Below are 27924 nucleotides of genomic sequence, written 5' to 3'. Positions count from 1 at the left end.
GGCTGATGTCCTGGTATTTGCAAGCACAGGGATTTCCTCTGCCTTATCTGGGCTTTCATCACAGGGCGTGCTTCGGGCTTGGTTAGTCACACTTACTACTTTTTTCTTTTATAAAGGTTGGTTTTGAGAAGTGAGAAGCCAACAGTGGGCTTTGCGCTGGGGGAATAATTACAATATTTGCACTGGCAAAGAAATGGTTTCTCTTTGGGCAGGGGGTTGGCATTCTGTATGTTTCTTTGCTTGTGTCTAATGACTGGCTGGATGTTATTTTTCCCCAGGGTCGCTGAATTGCTCTGCACAAGCAGGCAGTTTAGAAAAGACATGCAAAGCCAGTGGCTCCTGGCCCTGAGGTATGGGGTGGCCATAGGTTCCTGCTGGTGCTGCTGAGAGGCTCCATGGATGACTGCAGGATGGAAGGAAATAAGTTTTGCAAATGATGATCGTGTTTATTCAGGTTTTCAGCGCAGTCTTTGCCTTCAGGAACATTGCTCTATAATGTAGGTATGTAAACAAACTGTGACTGTGAGGCTTGGTCTGGTTCTGGTGACTGATGTTTGAGTTGCTCAAGTCATGCATTTCTTTCTGTACTTATAGTGGATACTTTCTTCGCTATAGCAGATACTGAATATTCAGCATGAGCAGTAGCTTGTTGCTGAAAAGGTGACACGGTTATGCAGCTTCATAGCATTGGTAATGGGGGAAGGGAAAAGCTGGTGCTTTTTCTGAAAAGGAATGTGTCTTTTCCAGATATCATGGTAGTTCCACAAATAACACACCTTGTCATCAATTACAAGGAAGCATTTTACCAGTTTCCTCCTAACTTGTAGATAATTCTTTTCCACTTGTGTGGAAAGAATTGGCTCTTCCCAGCTAGATGTGATGAACTGTTTAGTTCAGTGTGCAAGTGGAAAAAAAACTTCTTTAGTGAATGAAGATGGTTAGTTGAGCAGCTCTTGATACCCTCTCCTCTCTGAAAGCAGGCACCGTTTTTTGCCAAAGAACGTACAAGGTGCATCTAACCCTCCCTAAGGATGTATCTGTGGGACCAACACAGCTCTGGCAGCATACATATTGCTGCAACTGTTAGCAGTGGCAGGGGAGATGAGCAGACATGAAATGCTCTCCCTCACAGTAAAGGGTGCTGGCTTAGGCTTCCCACATCACTTTGCCTGAGGAATTTAGGATTGCACTTGTTGAATCTGAGTCTTTAAAAGGGCTGCACTGCCCAGGGAAGATGAGCTGTGTCATGGTGCTGATAATGAAATGTCTTTCTGCTCCAGGTGCTGAAAAGGCTCTGGTTTGTTTGACTCTCATGCGTTGAGGTCAGCCTCCATTGGTGCAGCAATGATTTCTCTTTTTTTATTTCCTTTTTCTGCTTTTTTTCCTTCTTTTCCCTTCCCCTTGCAAGTGCTGCTCACTGGGACTGTGGAGAGTGTGAGAACAGCCAGAGAAATTTAATTCTGGCTTCCCCGCGAAGTGCTTCACAGCACTGCCAGTAGGCAAGATGTGAGAGCAGATAACCAAGGCCAGGACAGGCTCTCCCAGGAAATCAGCTGCGCAACTTCTCTGCTGGGGCGTTAACAGGTCTAGCTCCTGTTGATGCAAGTGGTCAGCTGGCAAGCAGGGAGTGCACCCCAGTGTGTTTTGTTCTCAGTGTGCCATCGCTTTCAGATAGGCATAGCACTTCAATTTTGAAGCATCCGATGATAATTGCTGTTGCTTCAGCGGGGCAATTTATCATGGATCACATGTTATTCAGTACTTGCAGCAATGTGGCTAAGGCATGGGCTTTCACAACCAAGCTGTAATTGCTAGTGTAGGACCAGGCAGCAGAGCAGGCAGTCCATACACTTGTAGAGAGCCTCTCTTAATGGTGCAAGAGTTGGAGCAAACCCCCGATCCCTTGTTGCTTGCCTTTTTGAAGCTAAAGAGGCATGGATTGAGTATTCACCTGATTTTCAAGAGGTGCTGGCAAATGACAAGAATTATGTTGGTGGGGGAGGAAAAAAAAAGCCTTTTCTGCAATACATGCCCTAACAGTTTTCCCTGGAGCATGAGGATGATGAGGCATTCAGTGAGCCTCCAAATTGAAATCAGAGCTGGACCCTGCAAAGACAAATTGCAGTGCATAACAATTTTAATTCTTCTGTGTGTCTAAGGTTGAAGTGATGCTCCTGGGACTTGCACTGCATTTAGGCAATTCAGCCTGGGACACCTGACAGTTCTGTGCTTTACTCAGATTTCCAAGAGATCTTGGGAGGCTTCCTTCATGCAGCATATCCTTTATAGTGCTGAGAATGATCTAACTTTAAAAGCAGCAAGGAGAAAGGAGCCAATCCTCCCAGCATTTACAGTTATGGGGCTGTTGTCACAGTAAACTGCACCAGTTCAAAAGCACATAACTTCTTCCAGTGGACAAGGACTAAAAGTCAGCAAAACAATGCTGCGCGTGGAGAGTAAAATTCACATTGTTGTGACTCTTTGTATGTTATTGAAGTGCCAAGTGGATTAGAAACTTGAAAAGCTTTACATTTCTGTTCTTTTTCGCATCGTCTCCTTGGAACCAGCGCATCTCCATAGCAAAGCTTAGGAAGGGAAGTGGTACTTGAATGGGTAGTCCCAGACTGGTGTCTTTTAATTTCATTTGCAATCAAGTGATGGAGAGGGAGAGACAGATGCTGCAGCTGCATGATTACAGAAAATGCAGCTGTTAAGACACTTGCTTATTTTCCTGCTAATGAGGCATCATCTCTATTCAGACTTTGCTGTTTGGGTAGTGCTTTTTCCATAGCACAAAATTAGACCAGTGCATTTTGGTTTGAATTTCTTCAGTCTGATGTGGTCTACAGTTCTCAGTATAATTCTTTCAAACTGGTCCAGTTTGAGGAAGGGGATAGCAACTTCATCTGTGAGAATGCTCAGTGGGTTTGGGATGCAGAGGACCAGGCCAAGTGCTTTGTCAAAGTTGTTTCACTTCTAAAATAAACTATTAGTGTCTCCCCACCTCCAATCCAGTTCCTTTGCTGCATGCAGGAGATGGGTGGTTCTGCCATAAGTGTTTTCACTTTCAGTTCTTCTGATTATGTTGTGATTTCTTTGAGTCTCCTGGGTATAGCTAGTTTTTCCTCCTTGCTTTCTGAAGCCCTACAAAGGTGGCAAGGGGGTGAAGAGCCCTGACACTTCCTTCCCAGCTGAAAGGAATGCGGCACTCCCTGTGAATAGCTGGTCTTGGTAAGCTCTGCATGACTCTGATTTCTGAAGAATCATACACTGTCAGGTATTTAAGTTTCAAGCAGCATTCAGAAGCTCTGCTTGTGTGCTATGCTGGGGAAAGAGAAGGGATCCCAGGTAAGGGGAGCAATCTGGTAAGACTGCTTGGTGCCTATTTTTGGAAGCACACTCATAATGTGAATAAATTGCTGACTTAGTTGTTTGTTGTCTTGGTGCCTGCATCTGTACAGTCTCCAGAACTTGTAGTGGCATCTCTGCAGCACTCTGTAGCAGAAGGCTCAGAGTGGCTCTTTCTGTACCCATGTACAAACACAGAGAACTGAGAAATGCAGCAGATTCTCAGGGCTGAGAGTACTTTCAGGAGAAGGTTGAGAGTCTTTATCTGTAAGAGATGCTAAGGATCAGATCTAACATCTAAAATGTTGCAGTTGGCTTCTGGGGGGGTATGAAGCCAGTTGTTGGAATCTTCTCCCTCACTCCTAGCGAGTCTCATTATAAATTCACATTGTATGCTGCTTTGAAATAACAAGAGTTGTTATAGTTGCTAAACCTGATTGTTCCCATCTCTAGTTGTAGTTGTGTCAGAAAAGGGAGAGAAACAACACTCCAGCTTCAACTGGGTTGGGGCAGTTGTTTTATTGCAGCAATCTCATGGCGAACTTCCCTTTGTAGAAACTGAACCTTCCAGCCACACTTTGTAAGTGACCACTTACAGGCTTAAAATCAGTTTATTTCTACTACTAATTCTGAGATACTGCAGAGTAAAGGAGACGTGTTTTGAGTGCTTTTGAAAACAAAGAGAATTTACCGCACTTCTAATTTGAGGTTTTTAGTTGGGTTTGATGTGGAAAAACAACCTTCTCTTGATTTCCAAAGTGAACACTTGAGCAGGTCAGGAAGAAACATGGCTGATTGTGTTTGTTTATCCAAGGATCTTGTGGAAGTTTTTGAGGGAACAAAGCAGAACAAAGTTTTACTTAACTTTGATTGCATTTCAGTAGCTTTTGTATAGAGCTGCATTTCAGAGGGTTTACAATCATGGAGAAGCTGTTTTCTTTGCTGGCACTTAAAGGATTTGCATGGCTATCCGAAACATATGGGATTTGCTTATTTTGTCTTTGCACAAATTTTCAGATATTTAGTTCTTCCTTTGCAGAGAAGTGCTTTATAGTGTTCAAGCAGCTGAGCTCTGAGTGGAGAGGGAGAACTTGAAGACCAGGCAACAAGGAGATCTATGCAGACATATCCTCATTTTACTGACAGGCAATTAATAAAAGCCTGTGATTGCTTGATTTGTCTTGTGTCAAAGAGCTCGTGCAACTGAGACTCTCTAAAAGATACTGTGTTGAATCTTGGTGCTTTTCCCATTTCAGTGTGATTTTTGACTATCTCTAATGTCATCTTTGCGAGTTCAACTCGAGTGTTTCTCTCCACATTCCCAGTTGCAGTTGTCAGTGATGAAAGCTGTTGTGGAGTATTACCTGTAAATATGTCACAGTGCGCAAGACGATGCTACCTGTGCTGCACCAGAATACAGATCTTGCTTCTGGGCTTTGGGGAGAGAGGTGGTTTTATGGCAGTGGGAGGAAATATATGTATTAAAAATCCTTTTTCATGTGGAGTACTGTAACAGAAAGCATTCCTATGCTTATGTTCCAGGAAAGATACTTAATTTAAGCTATTGTTTGTCTTGACCCTCCCCATGGGGTCAAACAGGGAAGACTACCGCTCTTGCTGTTAATGATTCTCCCCTTCATTGTTGGAACAATTCCCTTCCTTCAGTCTGTCCCTATCTTTTGAGCAGGTCTGGTACGATCAAGGTCATGTCTAAAGTACTCAGTTTTTAATAGATCTCTTCCTCGTTCAAACTGATGGACTATAAAGCCTCAGCACGTGACAAATGAGTAGTGGTAGTCAGGAGATGATTGCTGCTCACAGAAGATGGGTGAGAGTTAGGGGAGACAGACGTAACTGATGCTGGTTTTTAAGGAAAGTCATACTTGTTTCTTCTGGGTTTCTCCCATCTCTGCTAACCATTTCTGCTGGAGGCTCCATCTTTTGTTGGGGACAACAGAAAATAGGTTTAGAGGTGTAAACAAATCACAGGCCTGTATGGGAGATGTAATCTTCCCTAGGGCATGATTCTGTAGGATGCCTGGTCTACCACTTTCAAACTTTGGTTTGCATGCTTTAAATAGGAATTTTCTTGCTAACTCCAAAGGTTGTATGTGGTTAATGTGTCTGCTTGTGCAAGAAATACTCTGATCTTGGGGGAACTTGTCAGTCTTAATTGATAACTATCCTCCTAATTTCCAGAACTGGTTTTGCTTATTGGAAACAGCATGGCTATATACATAAATGTTTGCTCACCACAGAGCACTGCAGTTTAGGCACAGGCTATAGGAGTTATCCCATGTGTAATGGGGTATAAGGGTTCCATTACCCTGAGACACCTTGGAAAGAGTTTGACGTCTGCAAAATATTGTGCAAGCCATAGTAGCTTTCAATTCCTCCTTTTCTTCTAGTTAATGCATATATAAGCAAATCAGTTAAAACACATTGGGTCTATTTCAAATAGATAATCTAATTATCAGCTTGATTAAACCATATCAAATGAACAGTTCTTGTAATTTGGTAGCTTTGTTCTCTTCGCTACAGATGCAGTAGCTTTAATTAGGAGCCTCAGAAGTAGCAGACCTGTGCTGATTGTGTCAATTAAGATGTCTTGCAGCTGGATGTGGGGGTAATCAGACTGTTCCTACATTGGTGCTAATCTGAAGGCTGGCATTTTGGTGCCGATAATGGGAATCTGACTGTTTCATAAATACCATTGCATGCAAGAAATTGCCCTTTTCTGCTGTTTCCTGTGCTCAGGTACAGGCTTAATTAAATTGATTTCTGTATTAGTCAAGTAGACTTTCTTTTTAAAATGTTTGTAGATATCGCCTGCCATATCCCTTCTTACCTTTAAACTCTTCCGTGAGTATGTGTACTTTCGGACTGCAGCATCACTTAATCCCTGAAATATTTGACACAAGCCTACCACAGGTCACTTGCTGAAGTTGAAATGCAAGAGTACAAAGGCACAGTAACTATTCTGCTAGAAGGGAAACAAGGGGAAACGAAAAATCAGTATTAGCTTGCATAGCTCTGAAGCCAGCACCTGGCCAAACAAACTGCTGGGATGAAACTATTCCTCTAGTGTTGCTTGCCAGCTGCTCAGAGCCCACTCAGCAGTAAGGTGCTGCTCTTGGTGTAGCCAGAAAGCCTAAGGCATGATGAAAGGTGAGCAACCAACCTCTGCTACTGATGCCAGATAAAGGCAATTGGGGCTTGTCTGCCTTTCTTTGGTTCTTCCTCTCTGTGCAAACCTCTCCCAGCTCGAAGAGTCTTATCTCTTCCTTTTCATATTTCAGACATTTGTGTCTGTTTTAAGGATGTCTTGACATACCATCTAAATGAAAAATCAGGAATGTTATGTGACTGAGTAATTATCTTCCTCCTATAAATGTGTTTTGAAAGCACGAGATATTTGTTCAAGCTTCTCTGCCAAACATGATAATTTGATTGAACAGTGTCCACAGATTTTGTAAAATGCAACTAAGAAAGAGACAACAGCAACAGGTAGACAGGTTCTAACCTGTGCAGGAATTTGCATGTATTTAATTTATTAATGTTGACAGGTCTGTTTAATAGATGAAGTTTACTTTTTACATGAGTAGGTGGACTCTGTTTTTCTTCTAATTGTTTCAGGTGACAATGAAACCACCTGCCTGTAACAATGTGCAAGCAGTCAAATACCTGGGATTTATCTCTACTGTGTGCCCTGGACCAGGATTCAGATGATCTTTACTAGATACGAGTTTGTAGCATGTTCAAGACAGCGTTGCTTTAGTAGGGAACTCACTTGGACTGGGAGCTGGGTAAAGCTGGCTATATCCTGGTTTTCCTGGCTCCTGTACTAGCTCACCTTTAATTACTATCCTGTTCTGTAGCTTAATATTAACCCACATCTCACTGCATCCTGCCTCCTAATTGGCTTAACTGCCTGTCACCCAAAAAGTCTTGACTGTGTATAGCAACACGGTTCCACAAGTATGTCCTAATTGGCACTTGATGTGTGGTGAGGAGATGGGTCCCTCTTGTCTGTATTAATAGGTATGTTTTTTTCTCTTTGTTCTCAGGACTGGATATTGATCCTATGACGCATGCCCGGAAGAAACAACTTTTCCTTCTGAAGCGTCCAGCTGGTTCTGCTGGCCAGGTTTCATCACCCACAGGCAACAGGAGGATGGACAGGACTCAGGCGGAGTGCAGCGAGCAAAGGGACGGGGATGCCACTGAGGGTGCCAGCAGTTTGAGTGGGTTTGTGGGGACAAGCAAAAGCAAGAATTTGCAGGAAGTCCGAAAGACGTATCCGCTGCGGAGACGTCTGCTCCCTTCAGTGAACAAAAAGACCTGCAAAGTGCTTCTCACCAGGCTGGAGGATGTGGCTGGATCTTTGTCAAAAGAGACCCAGAGCTGCAAAAAAAAGGACCTTCCCAGCTGGGTGGAAGAGTTGGGGCCCACCTTTTTTGCTGAACAAGTTAAACCTGTGGGAGCTGGCAAGAGTGATTCAGCTGGGGAAAAGTGCACAGTAACTTATCCAGGGACAGAGGAAGACCTTGATGCTGCTCCTTCAGAGCCCAGGAAACGCAGACTGGCCTCTCTGAATGCAGAGGCTGTGAACAATCTGCTCTTTGAGCGGGACGATGGCTTGTTGTCTGGCAGGCGCTTTCGGAGGGACCCTGCCAAAGCCAGTGGAGACTGTACTGCCAAGAGCTTGCATTGCAAGGCAGGTGACAGCTGGCCTGCCTTGGAAAAGACAACTGTGAAAACAGGTAAAGGCAAAAATCGGCATGAGCCCAGTCAGAAATACAATAGCTGTGACCATTCACTGGATGAGGTCTTTGATGATGGGTTAAGGAGAGAGGATAGTGCCATCTCCTATCATCCCACCCCAAAGAGACTGGCCAGCCTGAATGCTGTGGCTTTCTTGAAGCTGACCCATGAGAAAGACCAGCCCCTGAAGCAGAGGAGTAAGTCAGACGGGGAGGGCAAGTCCGAGAACCACTGTTCAAAGTCTACGCTCAAATGGGCCAAAGCCAATAGGAAGAATTGTGTCAAGTCCAAAAAGGAAGCGACGAGCTTAAAAATGGAAGGTCAGCACAGCTGGCGAGGGCTCACCCTGGGTGCTTTTGGGAAAGCGGAACAGCGGGACTCCTCTAGGCTCTACAGGACAGCCCAACCTGTCCCTTATGAATCGCAGTCTAGTACAGAGGGTTTCTACCATAGACTGCCTTTGCTCATGGGTGGGCAAGCTTCCATGAAGCCAGAGTATGGAAGACCTGGAGAGAAATCCCCGACTCCCAAACAGGAATTTCATCAGCCTTCCTTTCCTGTGCAGCAGTTCCCTCCTTTGCCCGTTCCTGGGAATCACACAGATTGTGGCTGTCTCTATGAATCCTCAGATCTGACTCCGTTGAATGGGTTTTATGTTTGTTATGGCCAAAGTGGATACCGTGGCTACTCTCACTGCTCAGTTTACCCCAAGGACGAACTTTCGCAGCCTGCTACCTGTGAAGGGCTCTTGGTATCGCCTGGTTCCTTGCCATCGGGCAATCATTTCCAGCCACTCCACTGGTGCAGCTCCCCATACTGCTGTGGAGAAGGAACAGCCATCAACAGCTACAGTGTCTGCGGTGTTGTACATGTGCCGGATGGCAGGATCAGCAGTGTGCACACAGGACGGAACAGCTACCCCTACAAAATGCCTTTTGCAGCAGGTAAGGTGCAAAGCACGAGGCTGTTTTCCTAGGAACACTGAACAATATGAGGGCTTCTCTGGGGCAGTGGTGATTATCTTGTGGCTTATCAAAGTTTGAGATCTCTGCCATGGATCAAAAAGAACCCGCATTTTACCTCCCCCTGTTTTTAGCCCAGAGGGTTTCTCCCCATTGAAAGGTCCTGTTGGTGTGGAAAGCATGGAATTGCTGAAAGACTTGGGGCAGTGAGGAGATGAATCATGACTTGTTACACTGGAACTAGCTGCTTTGATCTGTGCAAAATGAGTGGTTTCAGTTCCTAGATGCTCCGCAAGGCTTCTCTCTATCCTGCTGTACCATGGTGTCATTCTGTTCCCAAAAGCTTGCTCTTGGTACTGAATCATTCCTGCAGAGCAGAGTGGGGAAGCAGGCAGAGCCTCCGTTGTTAAGACTCTTGATGTTGAAAGCTGTGTAGGGGATGCAGTCCTGTAAGGATGCAGTCTTGTAAGGCTTTATAGATCTGTTCTGGCAGGGCTGTGCAGTGATTCAGTTTGAGTCTGCTGGTTGAACTGGTGTTTGAATTTCTTTGTAGTGATGTAAGTGCTGGTACATTGTTAGCTTGGTGGACAGCAGTCCTATACTTAATCTTTAACAGCATTGGAAAATCGGGCACTGAAGTGGGGGCAAGCAGTGGTGTAAGATGTGGGGTACTTGTTTGCCTGGCCTATTTCAGTCCCATTTGTTTGGGTTTTATTTTCTAATTTTGTACATTGTCGGCACTACGCCCTTGCTATTAAAACCCATCTTTTTGAAATATTTAAAGCTGAATTGTTGTGCTGTGGTTACCAGACACCAGTGCTTTGTGTAAAAGCCATCAAGCTAGGCGCTGCCGCTTGCAAGCGCTGCAGTCTGTAGACAAAGCTGCTGCTTCAGCTGCTGGGAGTGTAAACATTGGTGTCTCAGTTAACTACATGCACGTGTTCGAGTCAAAGGAAGGCATGACTTAGCTACTCCAAACAGATTTTCAGGTAGGCGGATGGAGTTTTGGTTCAGCTCTCAGTTTAAGTAAGGCTTTGTCATCTTCCGTTGTAGGAGACTACTGAAACTTGGGAGCATTTGGTTGAGGTATAATTTCTGTATTCCTGAAATATCTCTGCTGTCATGGTGCTGCTTCCTACAACAGGAGTTAGGCAGTGTTAGCGTCTTTTAAAGCTTGCAAGACAACAAGCTCAGCAGTGCGTTCTTGTCTGACACTTTTCTGCATAGTTCCCCGAGGTCATGTCAGAATACTTAGTTCCTGAAATTTTTCATGCCACTGCCTCCAGCTTCACGCAACCAGCTTCACAAAGGACTCAGGCAGTGCAGATGAGTTTTGTTGAGAGTTCAGCCTTCCCTGCAAACAGGGTGATTCCTTCTGGTGTTGGCAGCAATAGTTCAGGTGTATACAGTCTTTCTCTTAGTGGAGGAGCAAGTTGCGGAATAGTTTCCTTTCCTAGCGGGTGTTTGGATGCAGTGCATTTTGAGTTAAAGCTGACTTTATTTATATATATGTGTATGTATACGTATATCAAATATATATATTTGATTTTTGATTTCCTTCCCATGAGCAACTTGGATTTAAAAGCTTTCAATATCTGAATAATTTAGACTTTGTTTTTCAGACTGAAGGAGGTTTGCCCACATCTTAACAGGGGTTTATACTTAGGAGTTGGCTTTTACATATGTGTGTGCCTCTGAATTCTCATCCTTCCCTCAAATGGGTTATTTTAAGGAATTAAAGGATTACTCTGGTTGGAAGCAACAGGCTCCTATCTGAGATCCCACCCTGATGTGCAGGATCCAGTGTTATGTACAAAGTGGTTTGCTTTTCTGTCTTGGTACACTCAAGGTGTTCAACTTCCAACCTAAAAGGGCTTTTGTGAGTGAAATAGGCACAACATGATTCGCTGCCCCACGGATCCTGTGCCTGCTGAAGCCAGGCAGATGATCTTTGTTACCTTTTTCTATTTTCTAATAGCTCTGTGTTGTGCAGCAGCATTCTCCCACAGAGGTACTATGTTGTGTTCCTGTCTAGAGGCATCTCCAGGAGGTTGATGAAAACTGCCCTCGGGTCACCCAAAAAAAGCATGTGTTCAGATTTAGGGATGCATTTTAAATCAGTTGAGAATTCCCTTTCTGCTGACACCAGGCAATTCTGGTCTAAATTGCTTTTTTCTTAGCCACGACTTGGTTTGAGAGCTTGTCTTGTGCTTTCTGGAGTAGCATGAGGTGTTCTAGATGCCTTTGAGAGGCAGCATCAACCAGATTGCTTACCTGTTGTGGTTACTAATGTGTTTTGGGAACATAGTTTTGCTGAAGCCAGCAACTTGCATGATTTTATATAGTTTTGATCTATTATTTTTTCATGTTTCTGGAGTTAATTTGGAGAATCTTCTTAATTTTCCCCTGATTACTTGAGTTCAACTTTTGAAAAGAACCTGGCATCTTCTGCTAGTGTGGTTTAATCCTTCCTATCATTTTGATAAGCCTTTTATTTCTTTATATGTATTGACAGTCTGGAGTTGCTTTGGACTCTAGCCAGCCTTATGTGTATTACTGGCTGGCATGACTCTGGGGGATTTCAGCTGGGTTTGTTGGAGTGCAGTGTCATCAGTAGCAACGTCCTGGAAGCTTAGAAATAAAGATACATGCTTTTAGAATCCCTTGACAGTGCAAAATGAAATTACAATGTGAAGGGCCTTTATGGCTATAATGCAGTTAAGGGAATTTCAGGGGAAAGTGGTGGTACTCCGGGACAGTCTTGACAGTGTAGTAGTCTTAAATTTCAAACAAGATAACTGCCTCTTTTTCTTCCCTTCTCTTAGAAGGCTGCAAGTCTCTGGACCAGCTGAACCTCACAATTCCGGTGGCAGGGCACCCTGCGTCACCTGCCCACCCGCTCTCAGGATGTCCTGTACCCAGCGTGCCGCCAGCTGCAGAACCTGTTCCTCATCTGCAGACCCCCAACTCTGACCCTCAGACCATGGCCCGTGAATGTCCCCAGAGCTCAAAGCCTCCCAGTGGCTCCAAATCCGGTCTCCGAAATACGCCAGGCTGTCTGCATGCCTCTGATAGCAAAACAGTGGGAGGCCATTCCCATCCAAAGCAACAGCGCATCAGCAGGCGAAGGGCCACCAATGGCTGGATACCTGTTGGCACAGCCTGCGAAAAGGCTGTCTATGTTGTGGTAGGTATCTGGAGTGCTGTTGTGTTTTTGGTTTTTTGTTTTGTTGTGGTTTTTTTGGTGTACCCATATCCATATGAGCATCTTCAGAGGTAGAAGATGACGGAGGTTTGGGAGGGGTTTTGGCTTTTGTTTCAGGGTAGCGGTTGCTAGATGTCCAGTGATCTAGAAGACAAGCTGAGGATCAGCAGCCTTTTGGCTGGGCTTTGTGGCTGACCTGTTGACTTTGTTTTTCTCATATTACATTGCACAGCATGATGGACAGTTTGCAGAGCATGGAAAGCCTGCCACTCCTCTGCTAGCATCAGCTGAAATGCTGTCATGATGAATAATTTGGCATTTACAAGGCTGGCACCTGCTGCACCTGTGAGTCCATCTTACAGGGAGGATCATTCTCCAGTTTCTTCCTCCGGGGCTATGTCAAACCTGTTTTGAGGAGAGGGATGTTTTAGCTTTGCTGTAAGCAGCTGTCCAAAGGTAGCTCTTGTAAGCTTCTTCTTCTCACTGATAGTGTCCATAGTCCAGAAGAGATCTCCCAGAACACACGGAGGACTGAAACAGTTTCCTGACTCCCAGATGGATTTTTTTTCTAGCATTCAGTAGCCTCTAATTTGTAACTTACACGTTGGCATGGACAGTCACTTCTTTGAAGTCTTCTCAACTGCACTTACCCATTTGTTGCACTGAGGTGCAGAGACTAGCTGCTGTAAGATGGGAGACTTCCTGACAGAAAATGTAATTACTGTAGTAATGCAGTAAAGTCTGCTTGCTTCTAGCAACTAAATTGAAGGAAAAGTTAATATCCTTCATTTTATAATGTAAAATCTGTGGGTGTGAAGGTCAGAACCCATTTGCTGTCTGGAAAGGTGGGACAAGGCATTGACCATGCTCACTAAATGTCACTGCAAGGGGAGGTCATGGCCCAACAGTACGCGCTTGGTGCAGTGGCACAGCCTCAAGCTGTTGAGAGCATTATCCAGGGGAGGGTTTGTAGCTTTAGCTCTCAGAGATGTGCTCTGGCACCAAGGGCTATGCGAGGTTAAAGCCCATGGAACCTGGAGATGGGTCTCTTTCATCCACTATTCAGACTTGTCACTGTGCTTTTTGCCTACAGAACTGAAGGAACTTGATTTAATTTGAAAGAAGGGTTTTAGTTTCACAGATGTGTACTTTTGTGAGACCTGTTGTGAGACCTACTGTCTAGTTGATGACCTGTTCCTTTCTGCCGGACTAGGCAGGAAGAACAGTTGTTTCGTCTTTTGCTTTGAGAATGATAGCCCCATATAGCTCACATACATTTGGATGCTGTTCCATGATGAACTTTCATTACATATGAATGCCCTACCCATAGATGAAGTAATCATTTTGACCCAAAATTTGCTTTTATAAGCCAACAAAGTGGAAATAGGGATGCTCTGACTGGCCTTCCACTGTATGATTTCTCTTGGAGCTCTCTTGGATTGGAAAGACATGGCTCTGAGCAGGCGTAGGCAAGTTTTTAATTCACAGCAGGACCAAAGGAGTCTTGGATTGGGCTAGCAAACAGTAAACTAACTTTTTGCCTGTATGCTTGGGTTACTCTTTCTTTTGTGTGCCAATGCTGTAGAATGAACCTGAACCAGCTGTTCGCAAGAGCTATCAGGCTGTGGAGAGAGATGGGGAGATTATCCGGGTACGAGATACTGTCCTCTTGAAATCGGGACCCAGGAAGAAATCTATGCCGTATGTTGCGAAGATATCGGCGCTGTGGGAAGACCCCAAAACAGGTACTGTGACGAAAGGGTCCATTTAGCCTCTGTGTTAGGCAGATGAGAGCAAGCTGGAACCAGGGAAGTGATGTATCTTGGAGAGCTGCAAGCTTTTCGTGCACTCTCAAGCTGCCAGATTGGGTGGCAAAGGGGAAGAGATTAGTTCCATAGTTTTAGTTCGAGTTGTTCTAGGATCTCTTTAATCACTGGCCTGGAACTGGTAATTAAAATCTTCCTGGTCATGAAAGCACATAATGTCTGCCAACTGCGATCTTAGCAATGATTTCCTTTATAATTCCATAGAAGTAGGCATCTCAGGAGCTGTTGTTTATTCAGATGTTCTAGCCAAGTTTTGGGCTGAGGGTTGGTATGGTGCACGGGCACATCTGCAGAAGTTCTTGGTGGGCCCTGAAAAGAATCATTTGAGTGTTTGGTTTTGATGTTAAGGTCCTGTATCTGATTACCAATGGTTGAATCAAGAATGCTGTGCCAAATATTTTGAGGTACAGTTCTAGCTTAAAAGGAAGAAGAGAAGTTGTTTTTGTAGAAAGTGGCAGTGGTGTTAATCTGGGAATTAATATCACAAGCACCAAGCTTTGAATGAGCATTTTTTCAGACCATGAGCTGGAGTGGAGACTTTTAAGGGAAACATTTGGTTTTTGTGCGTAACTCACTTCTGTGATGATGTAATAGAAGTAGAACGGGGTGAAGGTACAGTGGAATAGCAGTGTGACTGACTTAATACAGCTCCTTGCTGTAAGAAAGGGATACCTAGTTCAGTATGAAATATTTATCACAACACAGCTGTCTCTACATGAGAGCTGTGGAAATGAAAGGGATGAAGCAGGAGGAGGAAGCAGGATATTGGTGGGAAAACACTGCAACAGAACCAATTATTGATGTCCTGGAATAAATCTTCTTGCAGGGGAGCTGATGATGAGCCTCCTGTGGTATTACAGACCAGAGCACACTCAGGGAGGCCGCAATCCCAGTATGCATCAGGTGAGACATCCAAATGTGGAACTCGAGGCAAGGGTCTCCTGGTACATCCCACGTTTTTGCAAGAAATAGGGGAGTAGCCTGAGTATCTTCCTGCATTCTTGGTTGGCCTCGAACTCGGGAGGCTTAGCTTCTGATTTGAGTGAAATGGAGCTGTCTCTTGGCTGTGGTGCAGCTGTTGCAAGATTTGTGAAGCAGTGGTGTCCTGCATATGGACTTCCCCCAGTCTACTGCCATGCGTAACAGGAGTTCTGCATTTTTCATATGGCCAACTGTGTTAGGTCTTAATGTTTCTACCTTCAAATTGAGAAAATCCTGAGCATCAAGTGAAAACTTCTTTTGTCTGCCACCTTAAGAGTAAAGAGAATTGAGTTTACACTGAATCAAGATCAGATGCTTTTCCAAAAAGAGTATTCTAATCCATGCAGAAACACAGAGCTTGATGCAAAAACTCCCAGTGAAATTCCACAATTTTTATTATGCAGTATGTTGGAGTAGCTCTGTCATGTGCTGCCTTTTTACAATAAAAACCCCCAAATCTGCTGCTTCAGTTCTAGAAATCTGTACAGTTTGCAGATGCGTCATCCGCCCCCTGTGTAGATTTATGATGAGAACTAAAGGCTGATTTGAGGATGTTGTGCCAGTGTAAAAGAATTCACTTTTTAAAAGAAAAATGTGTGAGTCACTGTGACTTCACACCTTACTCAGCTTTGCTTGGACTTGCTTTGGGTGGCAGAACAGCTGTTCCCAAGCTAGAAAATAAGTATTTACTGCTGCTTTCAAAATCCTTGATGCCTTTTTTTTTTTTCCCCTTTCTACTTAAAAGGAAAAAAGCATGGGAGCACAGGTCTGGGGAGCAGCCAGGGAATTGTACCGGTCTGATATGCAGAGCACAGATGAGTTCCTAAATCAAAATGTGGTATCTTGTATTTTTCTGGTCCATAATTAAAAGCATGACTAGTTGCATTTTAATGCAGAGAGAGCACCAGTATTCAGCTCAGGAGGAACTGAACCACTTTTTTTGCACACCTGCTTAATTACACAAGACTTCAAATGAGAGATTGCCTTGTAGGCTGAGTAGCTGTGATAGGCTTGCCAAAGATGACTCAGATAATTTTGAAGCAAGGAGTAGATCAAAACCTCAGTGTGCAGAAGTAGGGTGTGGCATTTTCAGTTTCTCTGATTAAGCTTGTCCCCAAACAGTGGCCCTGTTTAGAGTCTTTGCTTTTAACTGTTTCCTCAGGGCTGTCAGCAGAAGTACAGCCTGCAGGTAACACTTACAGACTTGTGCAAAGCGTCCTTATTGCCTCAGATCATCTTTGCTGATCTAACTAATCTGAAATTCCTTAAAACTGTTCCATCTGGGTTGTCCCATATCTAACCAAAGCCAAGTTTCCTAAACTGCCCTGGGAGAAAAATGGCTATTACTACTCCCCTCACTAAAACAGTCTTTTAAATTGAATTGGGATGAAAAAATAGACAGAAAAGAACAGGTTGTTTTATCTTTGATATAAAAAGTGCCATTCAACCTCTCTTTCTACTCTTAGCTTTACAAATGAGTAGGAAGGGTTTCCAGCACAGGAAAGGGAAAATGGATGAAGAACTTCTCTGGGAGCTCAGAGGCATGTGTGGGTGGGAGTGTTCCAACCTCCTGCTTGCAGAAGCATCACTCTCCGTGTTTTCTGAATGTAGTCTGATGGCTCCACCCACATGAACTCTGTACAAAGTCAGGTTTAGGATAAGTTGGAGCAAAAGCAGCTCATGTAGGAGTTCTCTTCTTTAGCTTCCTGTGCTCTCTGTAAGAGAGGGTGTGGATACTTGAGCTCACAGAGAGTGTCAGGGATGTTAAATGATGGGTTGCTGGAAAAAATTCTGGTACTCGCTATAAGTGGGTCACAAGACACCTGCGAAGAGTTAGTATTATTGGAAATACTGGCTCTAAAGAATATCTGCTTTGAGCATGCTTTTGTCACCTCCCCTTTGAGGTAATAGTGTAGAGCTGCCTTTACCTCCATGGGGCTCCTGCCCAGCTAGGTGACCTCCTTCTTTCTTTTGCAGAATGAGATCTTTGCATCCCGACATCAGGACGAAAACAGTGTTGCCTGCATAGAGGAGAAGTGCTACGTGCTGACCTTTGCAGAGTACTGCAGGTAGGTGGTGCTCTTAACTTGCTGCTGTTCCCGAGACCTGCATCTGTCTCCAGCACTTGTCATTTTTTCCTTTCCAGCCATTACCCAGCAGAATAGTCCCTGCCTTACAGACTTCAGTCTAGGTATAATTGGATGAATTACACTCACTCTATGTACAGGTTTAGTACTCTAGCCTGGGAGTGCTTCTCCATGCTAGACTTGTTACATATCTCATTGATTTGTATATGATATATGCTCTAAAGGGTTTACAAATGCTTGTGAATGGATTATCTTGGTATCTTGACATGTGGACATCAGTGGAGGACAATGCAGGAAAACCTACAGTCTGGGGCTTAACTCAGTGGTAAATTAAAACTGAGCAAGTCTGGAAGTCACCTTATACATCCATCCCCAATGATACACAGATGCTATGGCTAGCTAGAATGTCTTCTAATATATCAGTATTGCTACTGGATCCTTGTATATGTGCTTGCAAATCTGAGTGTTTTTGACAAAAGGATCAGTCAGATTATTGACTAAAGCACTTACAGATAACCTTCAACTGATTAAATTTAAACTTGGTCAATACGAATATCAGAGTGTTCAAATTTAAGACTGCCAGCCTTGGATGTATGAATCTGTCAGAAAATGAGGGTTGAATGGGCACACAAGTCTGTAACATAAAATAGTGCTTGAAATGTCTTCAGTTTTGCTGGGCATATCTGGTTGACTTTTGAGTCTTACTACAGAGGGAGCGCTTAAGTCTTGCTGGTCGCTGCTTTGCTTCTAACCTAGGGCTCCACTATTTGAATTTCTAAAAACAAACTTTTCCAGCTCGTTTTAAAATGGATCTTGTTCTTTCTGAAAACTAAGAAGCAAACTAGGCTCTGGATTCAGATAACTCATTTCCTTTCTAACAATTCCTGCCAATTTCCTGCCAATAGGCAGGAATTTTTTTTTGTGCTGTTGTGGATAAGGTCACCTTTGAGAAAGTTTCCTGAAGGCTTCCTGAATTTATGCTTTGCTTACACTGGAAGTCCTACAAGGAAATAAAGGTTTTTAGAGGCTGCTCTGTTATGTAGGAGTTGTAGTTGAAGCTGACTCTCATCAACTCTCAGAGATGGTTTTTGTCCTTGGTCAGTTTTGCCAAATGGTTTACTAATGTAGGATGCAAAATCAGCTGGCCACAAAATCTGTCTGTACCACAGGCTCCTGCAGAAGGGTTGTCAAAGTGTCCTGCATGAAAACAGCAAAGCACCCAGAATACAGATATCTTTTTTTCCCAGTGGTTTATTAATCTTAGAAGTGCTAGTACAGTTGATAGAATGAAGCCTTTTTCCTGTTACTCTTAACCTGTTTTCTACACCAGGCTTATCCCTGACCTAGAGCTACTTGATATGCCATGCTGCAACCAGCTTTTTTTCAACAGGATAGTTGGTGTTGAAAACCTGTTTGTGAGGGAAATGCATGTATACAGTGTGATGTGAAGATGAATTGAGTGTTTACAAAACTGATGTTCTTTTTAACTTGACTCAGGAGCTCATCTGTAACCTGACTTTGACTCCAGCTCCTCCAGGATCACCCCTGTAGGCATACAGCATTTGGTCACCAGGACCTCAAGTCAATATGTGCTACAAGATTTTGCTTTAACAGCAAGGAGTGGCCCTTATCATGAGCTTTGGATGAGAAAATTGTAGTTGACTCTCCAGCTTAAATGCTTTGTCACAATCTTGCATGAAGGTAGCTGGAAGAAAACACAGTATCTGTTGTACCCAGTTCACTTGCATCTGTCTAAATGATGGCCTGATGTGCCAAACTTTGGGGGAGATAATTAACAAAAACAAGGTCAAAGTAGTAAAGGTGAAGTGGATTGCTGGAGCATCTTTCTTATTGGATGGAGTCTGCCAGTATAGAAAGCAAGACCATTGTACTGCTTTGTATGGTTCAGTGTGCATCAAAAGCCATCCTGCTATTGAGTAAAGATTAATTCTCCTACATGTTCCCTTTCCCTGTGCCCTTTATCCTTGGGCAGCCACTCTCACGAGAAAGGCTGACACAAACAGCAGAAGTTGTGTGGTGAAAGATGATGTGAATCCATATTAACTCTTCCGATGTGATTGCTTTGCAGATTCTGTGCCTTGGCAAAGCGTCGAGTCGAAGGGATCCCTGGCAGGAAAGCCATGATGGTTCCTCCCTCGGAAGAGTACTCCACACCTCTGCACCGCAAGGTGCCTGAGGACACTGACCCTGAGCTGGTTTTCCTCTGTCGTCATGTCTACGATTTCAGACACGGGCGCATCTTGAAGAACCCACAGTAGCGTGGCTCTGCATTGAGACTGTGGTGAGGGTGAGCAGCACTGGGGAGCTGATGGCAGGCTGGCAGGCTGGGACACCTGTGTGCTCCCACCCATTTATCTTGTGCTGCTTGCAGCCAAGAGCTCTCAGTGCTCTTTCCTCGGACTGAACGGCGTGCATGGGAGCAGATCCCTGTGGAGGAAGGCAGTGGTTGAAAGCACAGCACTTCGTTAAAAGCATAAATGAAAATATATAAATATATGTATATAGATATAGGTACTTGCATATGTAAATCTATATCTATATATGTATCTAGAGATGCATATATTGGGAAGGGTTTGTAGGGGATAAAAGCCAGTAAGCTGAATCAGAGCCATTGTCGGTGGGAGTGGTGGGAAGACGCAGGAGGGATGCGGTGGTGTGTTATGTGAGTCAAGCTGTGAAAGTCCTGTGGTTCTCGTGTCCTCGTGTGAAGTGGGAGGACTGAGACCAGTTCCTTGGCAGACCGTAGGAGCCTCCTCTGTCCAAAAGGAAAGAGAGAGGATTCCTGGTGAGCAAGAGCTCCTTTGAAATACAGCAGTTGCTTTTGAAGCTACCTGAATGCGGAGTGGCCTTGAGTCACACTTGAGTAGGTTTTGCAGGAAGAGCTATTTCCTTTTTTCTTCCTCATCTTTCTCTTCCCCTCACCTTCTTAAGAGCTGTTCTGCAACTCACTGTTTGAACTGGGGCTTGGCAGCCAGACTTGGAAATCTGCTCCAGCTCAGAGGCAGAGAAGGACCCGGCGGGATTGATGGCTTTATGTCCTGGCGTGACGTTGTGGAGAGCTGTACCCACACCCACAGGATTGCAGCAGATGTGCATTGCCCTAAAGCTGGGAGCACACCAAGTGGGCTTCGTTGGTGGAAACCAGGTTTTCTCTTCTGAGCACTGCTTGCTCATACAGCATAGAAAGCTTTAGTGATAGAAGTGGGTTTACTCTTTCATCCAATTCATTTGTCTGTAATGTCCTTTAACACCATCTTCTCACTGTGAAGAAGCTAGATGACAAACACTTTAAGTGTTCCCTTTAGTTTTTTGTTTTTTTTTTTAATTTAACTCCCCTTTATGTTTCTGTTCTGACCCTCATTGAAGCCACTAGCAGAGCTGTCTCAGTGCTGCCCTGCAGCTTTCTCCCCATCTCCAAACTCATCCTGTCATCTGAGCAAGCTCACCAAAGTGGCTTTGTGGCTCCTGAAAGGAACTGAGTATTGGGGAAGGGTTTGCATTGAAAAATGCAACCTGAACCTCGTAGATATTTCTTTGCCTCTTGCCTTACATGTATAGATCCTAAGTAGACTTTAGCTTATCTCAATGCAAACTGTTGAAGTTGATTCTAAAGCAAACCAAAGGACAGTGTAACAGAGTCCGTTGAGTCAGCCACACCAATCTGGGAATCCACATTTAGATTGCACTAATGTAAAGAATGAGAAACAGCGCTGCATTAGCCCGTGTGCCTGCTGGCTGGAGCCACTCATTGGAACGTAGGGATTTGCATTTTTCTGCTTTCTGGGGGGCTTCTGAACTCATGTGAAACAGTGAAAGTATTGAAACTGCTTTAACGTTGTCCTGTCAGTGGAAGTGAAAGGGAACAGCATTGGCTTGCTCCAACAGCTGCACGCCTGGTCTGGAAAGAAAACCCCATGGCATCAAATCTGTTACATGGAAATAGCTCGTTAATGCCGTAGATCTCCAGAATTGCTCTACATACCAAAGAGGGGAAAGCCTCTAGAAGAAGAGGACATAAAAAGAGAGGATGAAAACTGGCACCCACCGCAGTGGGACAGCAGGGCATGCATCTCTCTGCTGTTTGGGACGATTTCTGCTCAGTGTTGGAGAAGATGCTGGAAAAGCCCTGTTGTCCTTGCCCAAGGGAGAATGCCCAGCTTCAGGAGGCTTGATGCTAGGTGCATGGGCAAGAATTCATGGGCTAAGCATCTTATCTCATTTGTACTTCAAGATACTGTTAGTGTCAAAGTAATTGCTCAGATTTCTCCTTAACAATTAGCTTGGGCACTGATGGTCTCTTGGAATTATTTAGTTAGGCTGCATGGTGCGATATCTCCCAATGGGAGTCAGGAGTTCTTCTGGGTGGATGAAAATGGCATGGGGAAGGGGGGAGCATGGAGATGCCGGAGGATGGGGTCCCTGCTGAGAGGGAGGACACTGGAGAAACAAAGCCATTCCTGCCCATCATGACAGGGGGTGATGGGGGAACAGAGTGGCTGTGCCCTGGGGCCATGGGCATGTGGTAACAGCATGGAAGGTGACTGGCAGTGTTAAATACACACATTTGACTTGGTAGGGATTCCTGACACCTAGCCTGAAGTAGGTGAGCTGCCTGCAGCTGCCTTCCTCTAACCCAAGTGCCATCCGATGAAGGATTCATCAAGATCCACTGGCCAGGCAACCCTGAACATTTCTGCACAGTCAGAGAAGGATTTGAAGAGAGAAGGATTGGAAACCACAGTAACACGCTGAAATTCCTCCTTCTGACCCCTCTCCCCCTCTGCTCCCACCTTTGTCCTGGCTCCTCCCCAAGTAAAAGAGAAATTGCGCTTGCCCTGGGCATAGAATGGGCTCTGTTGTGTCCAGAAAGGACAAATCTCAACTTCTCACGTTATAATCTGCTTCAGGCCAAGAACATTGTTTGAGATTCACGTGGTTGCTTATGCTGTTGTGCAAACAGCATGTAAATGAATTGAAATGTCTTATCCATAATGAAAATATTTCATGCTTTTTTAATCTATTAGATATGGAAATATTTTTTGAAACTGAAAATGCAGTCGGTAGAATTTAAATTGAAACGTAATACATGTAAAATATATTTTAGTTGATAATTTTGTAAAATGCACTTTTTTTGTGTCTCTTCCCTGGTTTCCCAGATCTGTATTTCAGTGTTTACAGATGGAATGAAAACATTCCCTATACCCTTCTTCTGTGAGAAAGATATATTAGAAGTAATTCTTAAAAAATAAATTTGAAAAATTGTATTGATTTAGAAAACAAATCAGTGCAACTCTGTTCTTCTCTTCCTTTCCTGGGTTGTCACAAGAGGAGTTAAAGTTCTTAAGTGCTTGGAGGGTACCAGTGTGGGACTGAATTCTGGGGCTTGGGTACTTGGGGAGTGATTCCAATGCTTTTCCACCCCAATCCTTGCTAGGACGCAGCTCTGAGATGAACAAAGAAAGGAATGATCAGTTAAGGGGATGAATTTTACCTTTTATTTTTCCATTCTTTTCTCAGCAGCTGCTGTCATAGGGATAGTTGTTAAGCATCTGCCTTTTACAGAGGGAAGGTGCTAGTGGCAGAGGTTGTCTCTAGAAGGCTTGATGTATCAATCTGGACTTATGAAACACTGTAAAGGAGTGTTTTGAAGTCTTCTCTTGGGAAAAGCATCTCATAAAGAGCATCGCTATCTCGGTGTCATTTCACTTGGTATCATCGCCATCAGCTTTTGCCAGCACAGGAGCATCCCAGCCCTGCAGCTCCCAGTTCTGTCCATCCTCACACCAAGAATGGAACCGACAGCTATGTGGTTTCCATGGATGTGCCCATAAGACAAGGAAGAACCCAAATGGGAGCAAAAGCTGCAGCAAATAATAGCCTGCCTGAAATCACACAACTGGATCAGGACCTCTGTGAGAATAGGATCTGCTGGAAAACACTCTGAATGCAGGTGAGTGTGATCTGAAGATGGTAAGCGTAAGTTTTTACAGTGCTGGGGAGCAGCTCTGCAAGCAAAAACCTGCTGCCAAAGCTGCTCACCCCAAGGCTGTCGTGATTTTGAGGGTTTGGTGCCCTCTGCAGTGAGACTGTGCTGAGATCTGAGCATGAAGCAGTGGGGAGATGTGATTTAGTTCTTGGCTGGGCAGCTGGCCCTTGGGTTATTTCTGTAAATAATCATGTGTACTAATTAGAGCTGGACTTTTGCATGCTTGGGAAGGGGGGAAATGAATTCTGGGAACAAAATGAGGGGGGGGGGAGGGAAAGTGGTGGTTTTTAGTGACGTTGAATTGTCTCCTAATTGGAACATCCATACAGCCCGGGAAGCAGGGCAGCACAGGTCCGGGCTCTACAGCATCTTTGGTGCCTGGGTTGTTTCCATCAGGAGATCTTGATGTTATCCCATGAAGTTTCTAATGTGACTACTTATGGTGCAGTAGCTTCCGGCCAAGCAAACCCACAGCAGCTTGTGGTGCCTGCTCTGGTTGCTGCTCTGTGCTGATGGAGGTAATTAATAAGGGGAAATACCCCCGAGATTTCCCATTCTGGATAATATGGAGCTGAGGAGCTGCCAGGAAAGCAAGCATGATGTTTGTGTCCCTTGTTGCTATAGGGATGAGATGGCTTTTCTGTCAGAGCCTCCAGTGAGAGCAGCTAATCCATTTATAAGAGGAAAGGCTATTTAATAAAGGAAACAATTTAAACTGGATTTACACAATCTGCTGCGTGGAAGCACAGTTTACTCTGCCTCTTCCTATTTAATTTTTCTATCTCTGTGAACCTCTTTGGAGCACTCTGCAGAAACAAGCTGCAGTTGGAGGGGCTTTTGGATGCCCAATAGTTCTTAAAAACAAATCTGTTCAATGATGCTAAACCAAGCCAGCAGCTGATGAGTATTTTCCACTGTGTTGTGTCTTAGGGCACTGGAATACAGTATTAGAAAAAAGACAAGATATTATAATGGGGCGGAGGGGAGAAAGGTATTTTTAAAAGGATATTGAGCAAAAGCTTGGCAGAGCAGGGTTAAGAGAGCCTGCTTTCTGCAAACTTTGTCCTCTGTTTTCACAAGGGCAGCAGGGAGGGAGTTCTGCTTTCAGCTTATAGGTTTCTGCTTATCCAACAATGGAAGTGACTCCATACAATCCCAGGCTGAGATATGGGGTGGTAAGGATGTTTTTTCTTTTGCAACTACAGCTCCAAAATCCTCTCTCTGTCAGTACCAGAGTGCAGCTAATGAGTAAGGTTGAGTTAATACCACGCTGCATAATTACAGTCTATAAAAAGGGATTTATATGGCACGTTAGTACCATTTATTTTACCGTATTAGCTGCTGCACACAAATAAGAAAGATTGGGTTTTGTTCTGACCTCCCTGCAAGATGAAAGCCAAACACCTGCTGGGAGCAGATTTCCCAAGGGGATTGGGAATGCTGGGAACTGCTGCAGTGTCCACTGCAGGCAACCCCACAGGCACGTGCATAGGGAAACATAGACTTGGGACAGCAGCAGAGCCTGCCTGCAATACTAGCCCTCAACCAGCAACAAGAGGAGATGCTTCTGACCTGGAATTTTTTTTCCTAATAATTGAGGAAGTTTGCTCCTAGCTTAAATTTCCTCCTTTGCAAGGGATGTTGGGTCTAAGATGGATTTCTTTGGTTTAAGAGTCAAAACCCTACTCTGTCTTCACGTGTGAGAACTGCAAAACCTGTGTCAGATTTCTAATTGTTTTTTTTTTCTCCTCTAAAATGTGGGAGAAAACATGCCATTTTTATTATTTACAGATGAAGGGGAGGGAAATGCTTTCTAGTGCTCTTCTCCAGAAAGACTCATTTTCCCATAGTAAGGATGCAGGAGGAGGCAGACTTATGTATTTTGAGGCTTCTTTTAAACTGAACCGATTGAGACAAATAGAAGCATTGAGTTCTTGTGAAGTCACTTTGTCTAAATAAAACAGCATGCTTTCTATCGCAGTTCATTTTTCAGAGCATGAAGCTTTCTCTTTTTTTGTTCCCATTCTCCAGATCCTGAATTTCCTCCTTATTGTTCCACTCTTGAATGCTCTTTTCCTAATCCATCTTCATGCTGATACATCTGCAAGGAGCAGCCCAAGCACCCAGAGACACAGCCCAGCTTTCAGCCCTCTGGTGAGCATCACTCAACTGTGTTGGGGCCATTTCAATGTCCCCATCAAGTTGAACACTGTCTGCATCATCCCCTGCTCATCCAGAGCTGACTCAGGGCGATACTCATTGAGTGCTAGCAGCACCCTGTGTTTAATGGTAATAAGTCTTGGCGAAATCAGTTTAGGGGCTCATTTATTTTCCATTTTCTTCTAAAGCAGCCGAACAGGGCAGTGTGCATCTCATTGTGTTTGGGGATCCCAAAAGCCTTGATTACATCCATTTTGCTCTTTCATCTGGGAAAGAAATTGCTATTTCTTACTTTGACATTCAGGTTGGATTTTGTTTTATGAAAAGATGTGAACAATTTCTTCCTTCTCCGAGATGTCAGACCCAGAAAAGCGTTATTAGGTGCTATGTAGTACTGCTTTTCTTTAACAGATATTTCTGCCTTTCAGCTGAGGCATGGGAGGAAAACATGTAATGAAGGAGGAGGGTTCCTAACAATCTGTCAACTTTGCATTAGTGAGAACAAGGTATTTTTGTGAGATGGTTAACCCCTCTGATGCTGTTTTCCCCACTGGAAATAACATCTGGCACATTTGTATGGGATCTCTTATCAAAGCCATGTAGAGTTTAACGTGCAATACTGAAAATTGATGATAAGGCCACATCTAGCCATGGACATGAGTGTTGCCTGATGTGGGTGAAACTGGGAAGCAGAGAGAACCCTGGTCTGGGAAGGGCTGAGAGGAGTTTGAAATGAAACAGAGGATGATGAAGTGTTGAAAAAGGGAGTTTGGGGGCTCTGCTGACTTCTAAAATTGAGCATGGCTTCTACTGATCATGTCTGGTAGTAGTTTTCTTGGACAGGGCTTCCTGAGGCTTTCCTGAAAAGCCTCAGTTCATAATTACAACACGGTGGGAAAGAGAGCATTAAACCATGTGTAAGGTCCTTGCAAGTTCAGCCAGCTGCTTATCAATTAATTTGCAGTTGCAAGATAAGCAGATCTCCAGCACTACATTTCTTGGAAAATAGTGATTTCTGTTCTGGGCAAGAGAGACCTAGCCCCTCATAACCATCTTCTCTGAATTATTTAGCATATTCATCCAGCATGTTTGACATGTCTTAAAATGAGTTTTTTTCAGTTGGAAAGGTGATGTCAGTTCATGTCGGGAGAATAAAACAGATTCGGACACTTTATAAAAGTTAAAGCAGAGACAGTATATTGGAAAAAATACAACTCTTGTATAACACGAAGCATACTTCTGATTGGTTGCAGGCATGAAATACATGCAATGCCTCTATAGTTGATCATCTAGCATGCAGTTAGCACAAGGTGATCATGCACCCAAGCTGCTTCTCTGATTCGTTGGCAACAGGCAGCCTTCTTAGCTAATCTCAGTTTGTAACTTCTTTCCTTTTTCCTAGTACAGCTCTTTTTCTGCTTATGCATCTCCTTTCTCTTGCTTTGTCAAAGACTGTGACTGCCCGGAATCAGCAGCATTGGTACCAAAGCACAGAGGCCTTAGTCTAGACTCACGTAGTCATGTCCTCCGCTAACCAAGTATGTCTCCTATAATTTTGTGTTTACTGATGTGGGAGGTCGAACCAAAAAGGCAGCCCTTGTTTGGCAGCACGATGGTTCATGGCAGTGTTATGCTGCACAGGATCGGTGCAACAACTTGAATTACAAGTGTCTCTTGTAGTTTTTTTTAAGAGATTAACTGATGTTCCTGTGAATATTGCGACTGATTCTCTGTATTAGTGGGGGTGGTTCAAGTGACTGGAACGGTTTCTGCTTAAGGAATGTAAACAGAAAGAAGCGTACCCATTGTTCTGCACTTTGTGGTTTGTACTTGAACAAAAAATGCATGACTATTTCATTTGCCATATTGGTAGTCATTCTGGACTATCAGGGATTGTGGTGGAGGGCAATGACCGCGCTGACACTTGTCAATAGCTTGTCGCACCTATGTAGTCAAGGCCCCCCCTCCCAGATGAATTCATGTAACACAATTTCTTTCACCAATCAGCCAAAGTTCTTGCAAAACAGTTTGGTATACCCCGGTGGAGCCTAAAGGTATTGTCCGGTCCTGCCCGGATTGCCAGGGCCTTGTGCCTACCCATGGGGGGACAGTTAAACCACGGGTTTACATACCTTACAGATATGGCAAATGGATGTTAATCCTGTGCCAGAGTTTCGAAAGCTGAAGTATGTAAGTGTTTGTATTGACATCTTTTCCCTTGCTATATGGGCTACAGCACAAACTGGTGAAACAGGCCACCATGTTCAATGTCATCTTCAATCTGCTTTCATGGTACTTGGCGTTTCTGGATTAATCAAAACTGATAATGGGCCCGGGTATGTCAGTAAGGCAAAACAAACTGTCCTGGCCCTTTTGAGTGTTGCCCATACAACAGGGATCCCCCACTCACCTACAGGCCAGTCAATAGTAGAGCAAGCACGCAGTGTTAAAAGAGCAGCTACTTAAACAGAAAAAGGGGGAGGCAGTGCAACATCATTAGCCTTAAATGGTTTATTGTTAGATGTAGATTCAGTACAGCATGCAACATTGCAGAATTGTGCTGCGATTTTTTTTTTTTTTTTGC

General features: G+C 44.1%; 1 protein-coding gene across 2 annotated transcripts; it reads left to right on the top strand.

Moving 5' to 3' along the window:
• Positions 1-300: 300 nt before the first annotated feature.
• On the top strand, positions 301-22458 carry BAHD1 (bromo adjacent homology domain containing 1). Of its 2 annotated transcripts, none has more exons than XM_010710855.3 (7): positions 301-501; positions 7416-9056; positions 11900-12261; positions 13865-14024; positions 14932-15008; positions 17064-17155; positions 19263-22458. In XM_010710855.3, the coding sequence occupies exons 2-7, from the start codon at positions 7433-7435 to the stop codon at positions 19450-19452; spliced, it is 2505 nt and encodes an 834-aa protein (XP_010709157.1). In that variant the 5' UTR covers positions 301-501; positions 7416-7432; the 3' UTR covers positions 19453-22458. The 2 variants fall into 2 exon arrangements, with proteins under 2 accessions (XP_010709157.1, XP_010709158.1); XM_010710856.3 differs by lacking the exon at positions 301-501 and adding an exon at positions 7136-7154.
• The last annotated feature ends 5466 nt before the right edge of the window (positions 22459-27924 follow it).

This window comes from Meleagris gallopavo, chromosome 5 (genome assembly GCF_000146605.3).
Source record: "Meleagris gallopavo isolate NT-WF06-2002-E0010 breed Aviagen turkey brand Nicholas breeding stock chromosome 5, Turkey_5.1, whole genome shotgun sequence".
Lineage (NCBI taxonomy): Eukaryota > Metazoa > Chordata > Aves > Galliformes > Phasianidae > Meleagris > Meleagris gallopavo.
This window is presented reverse-complemented; position numbering and strand designations above follow the sequence as displayed.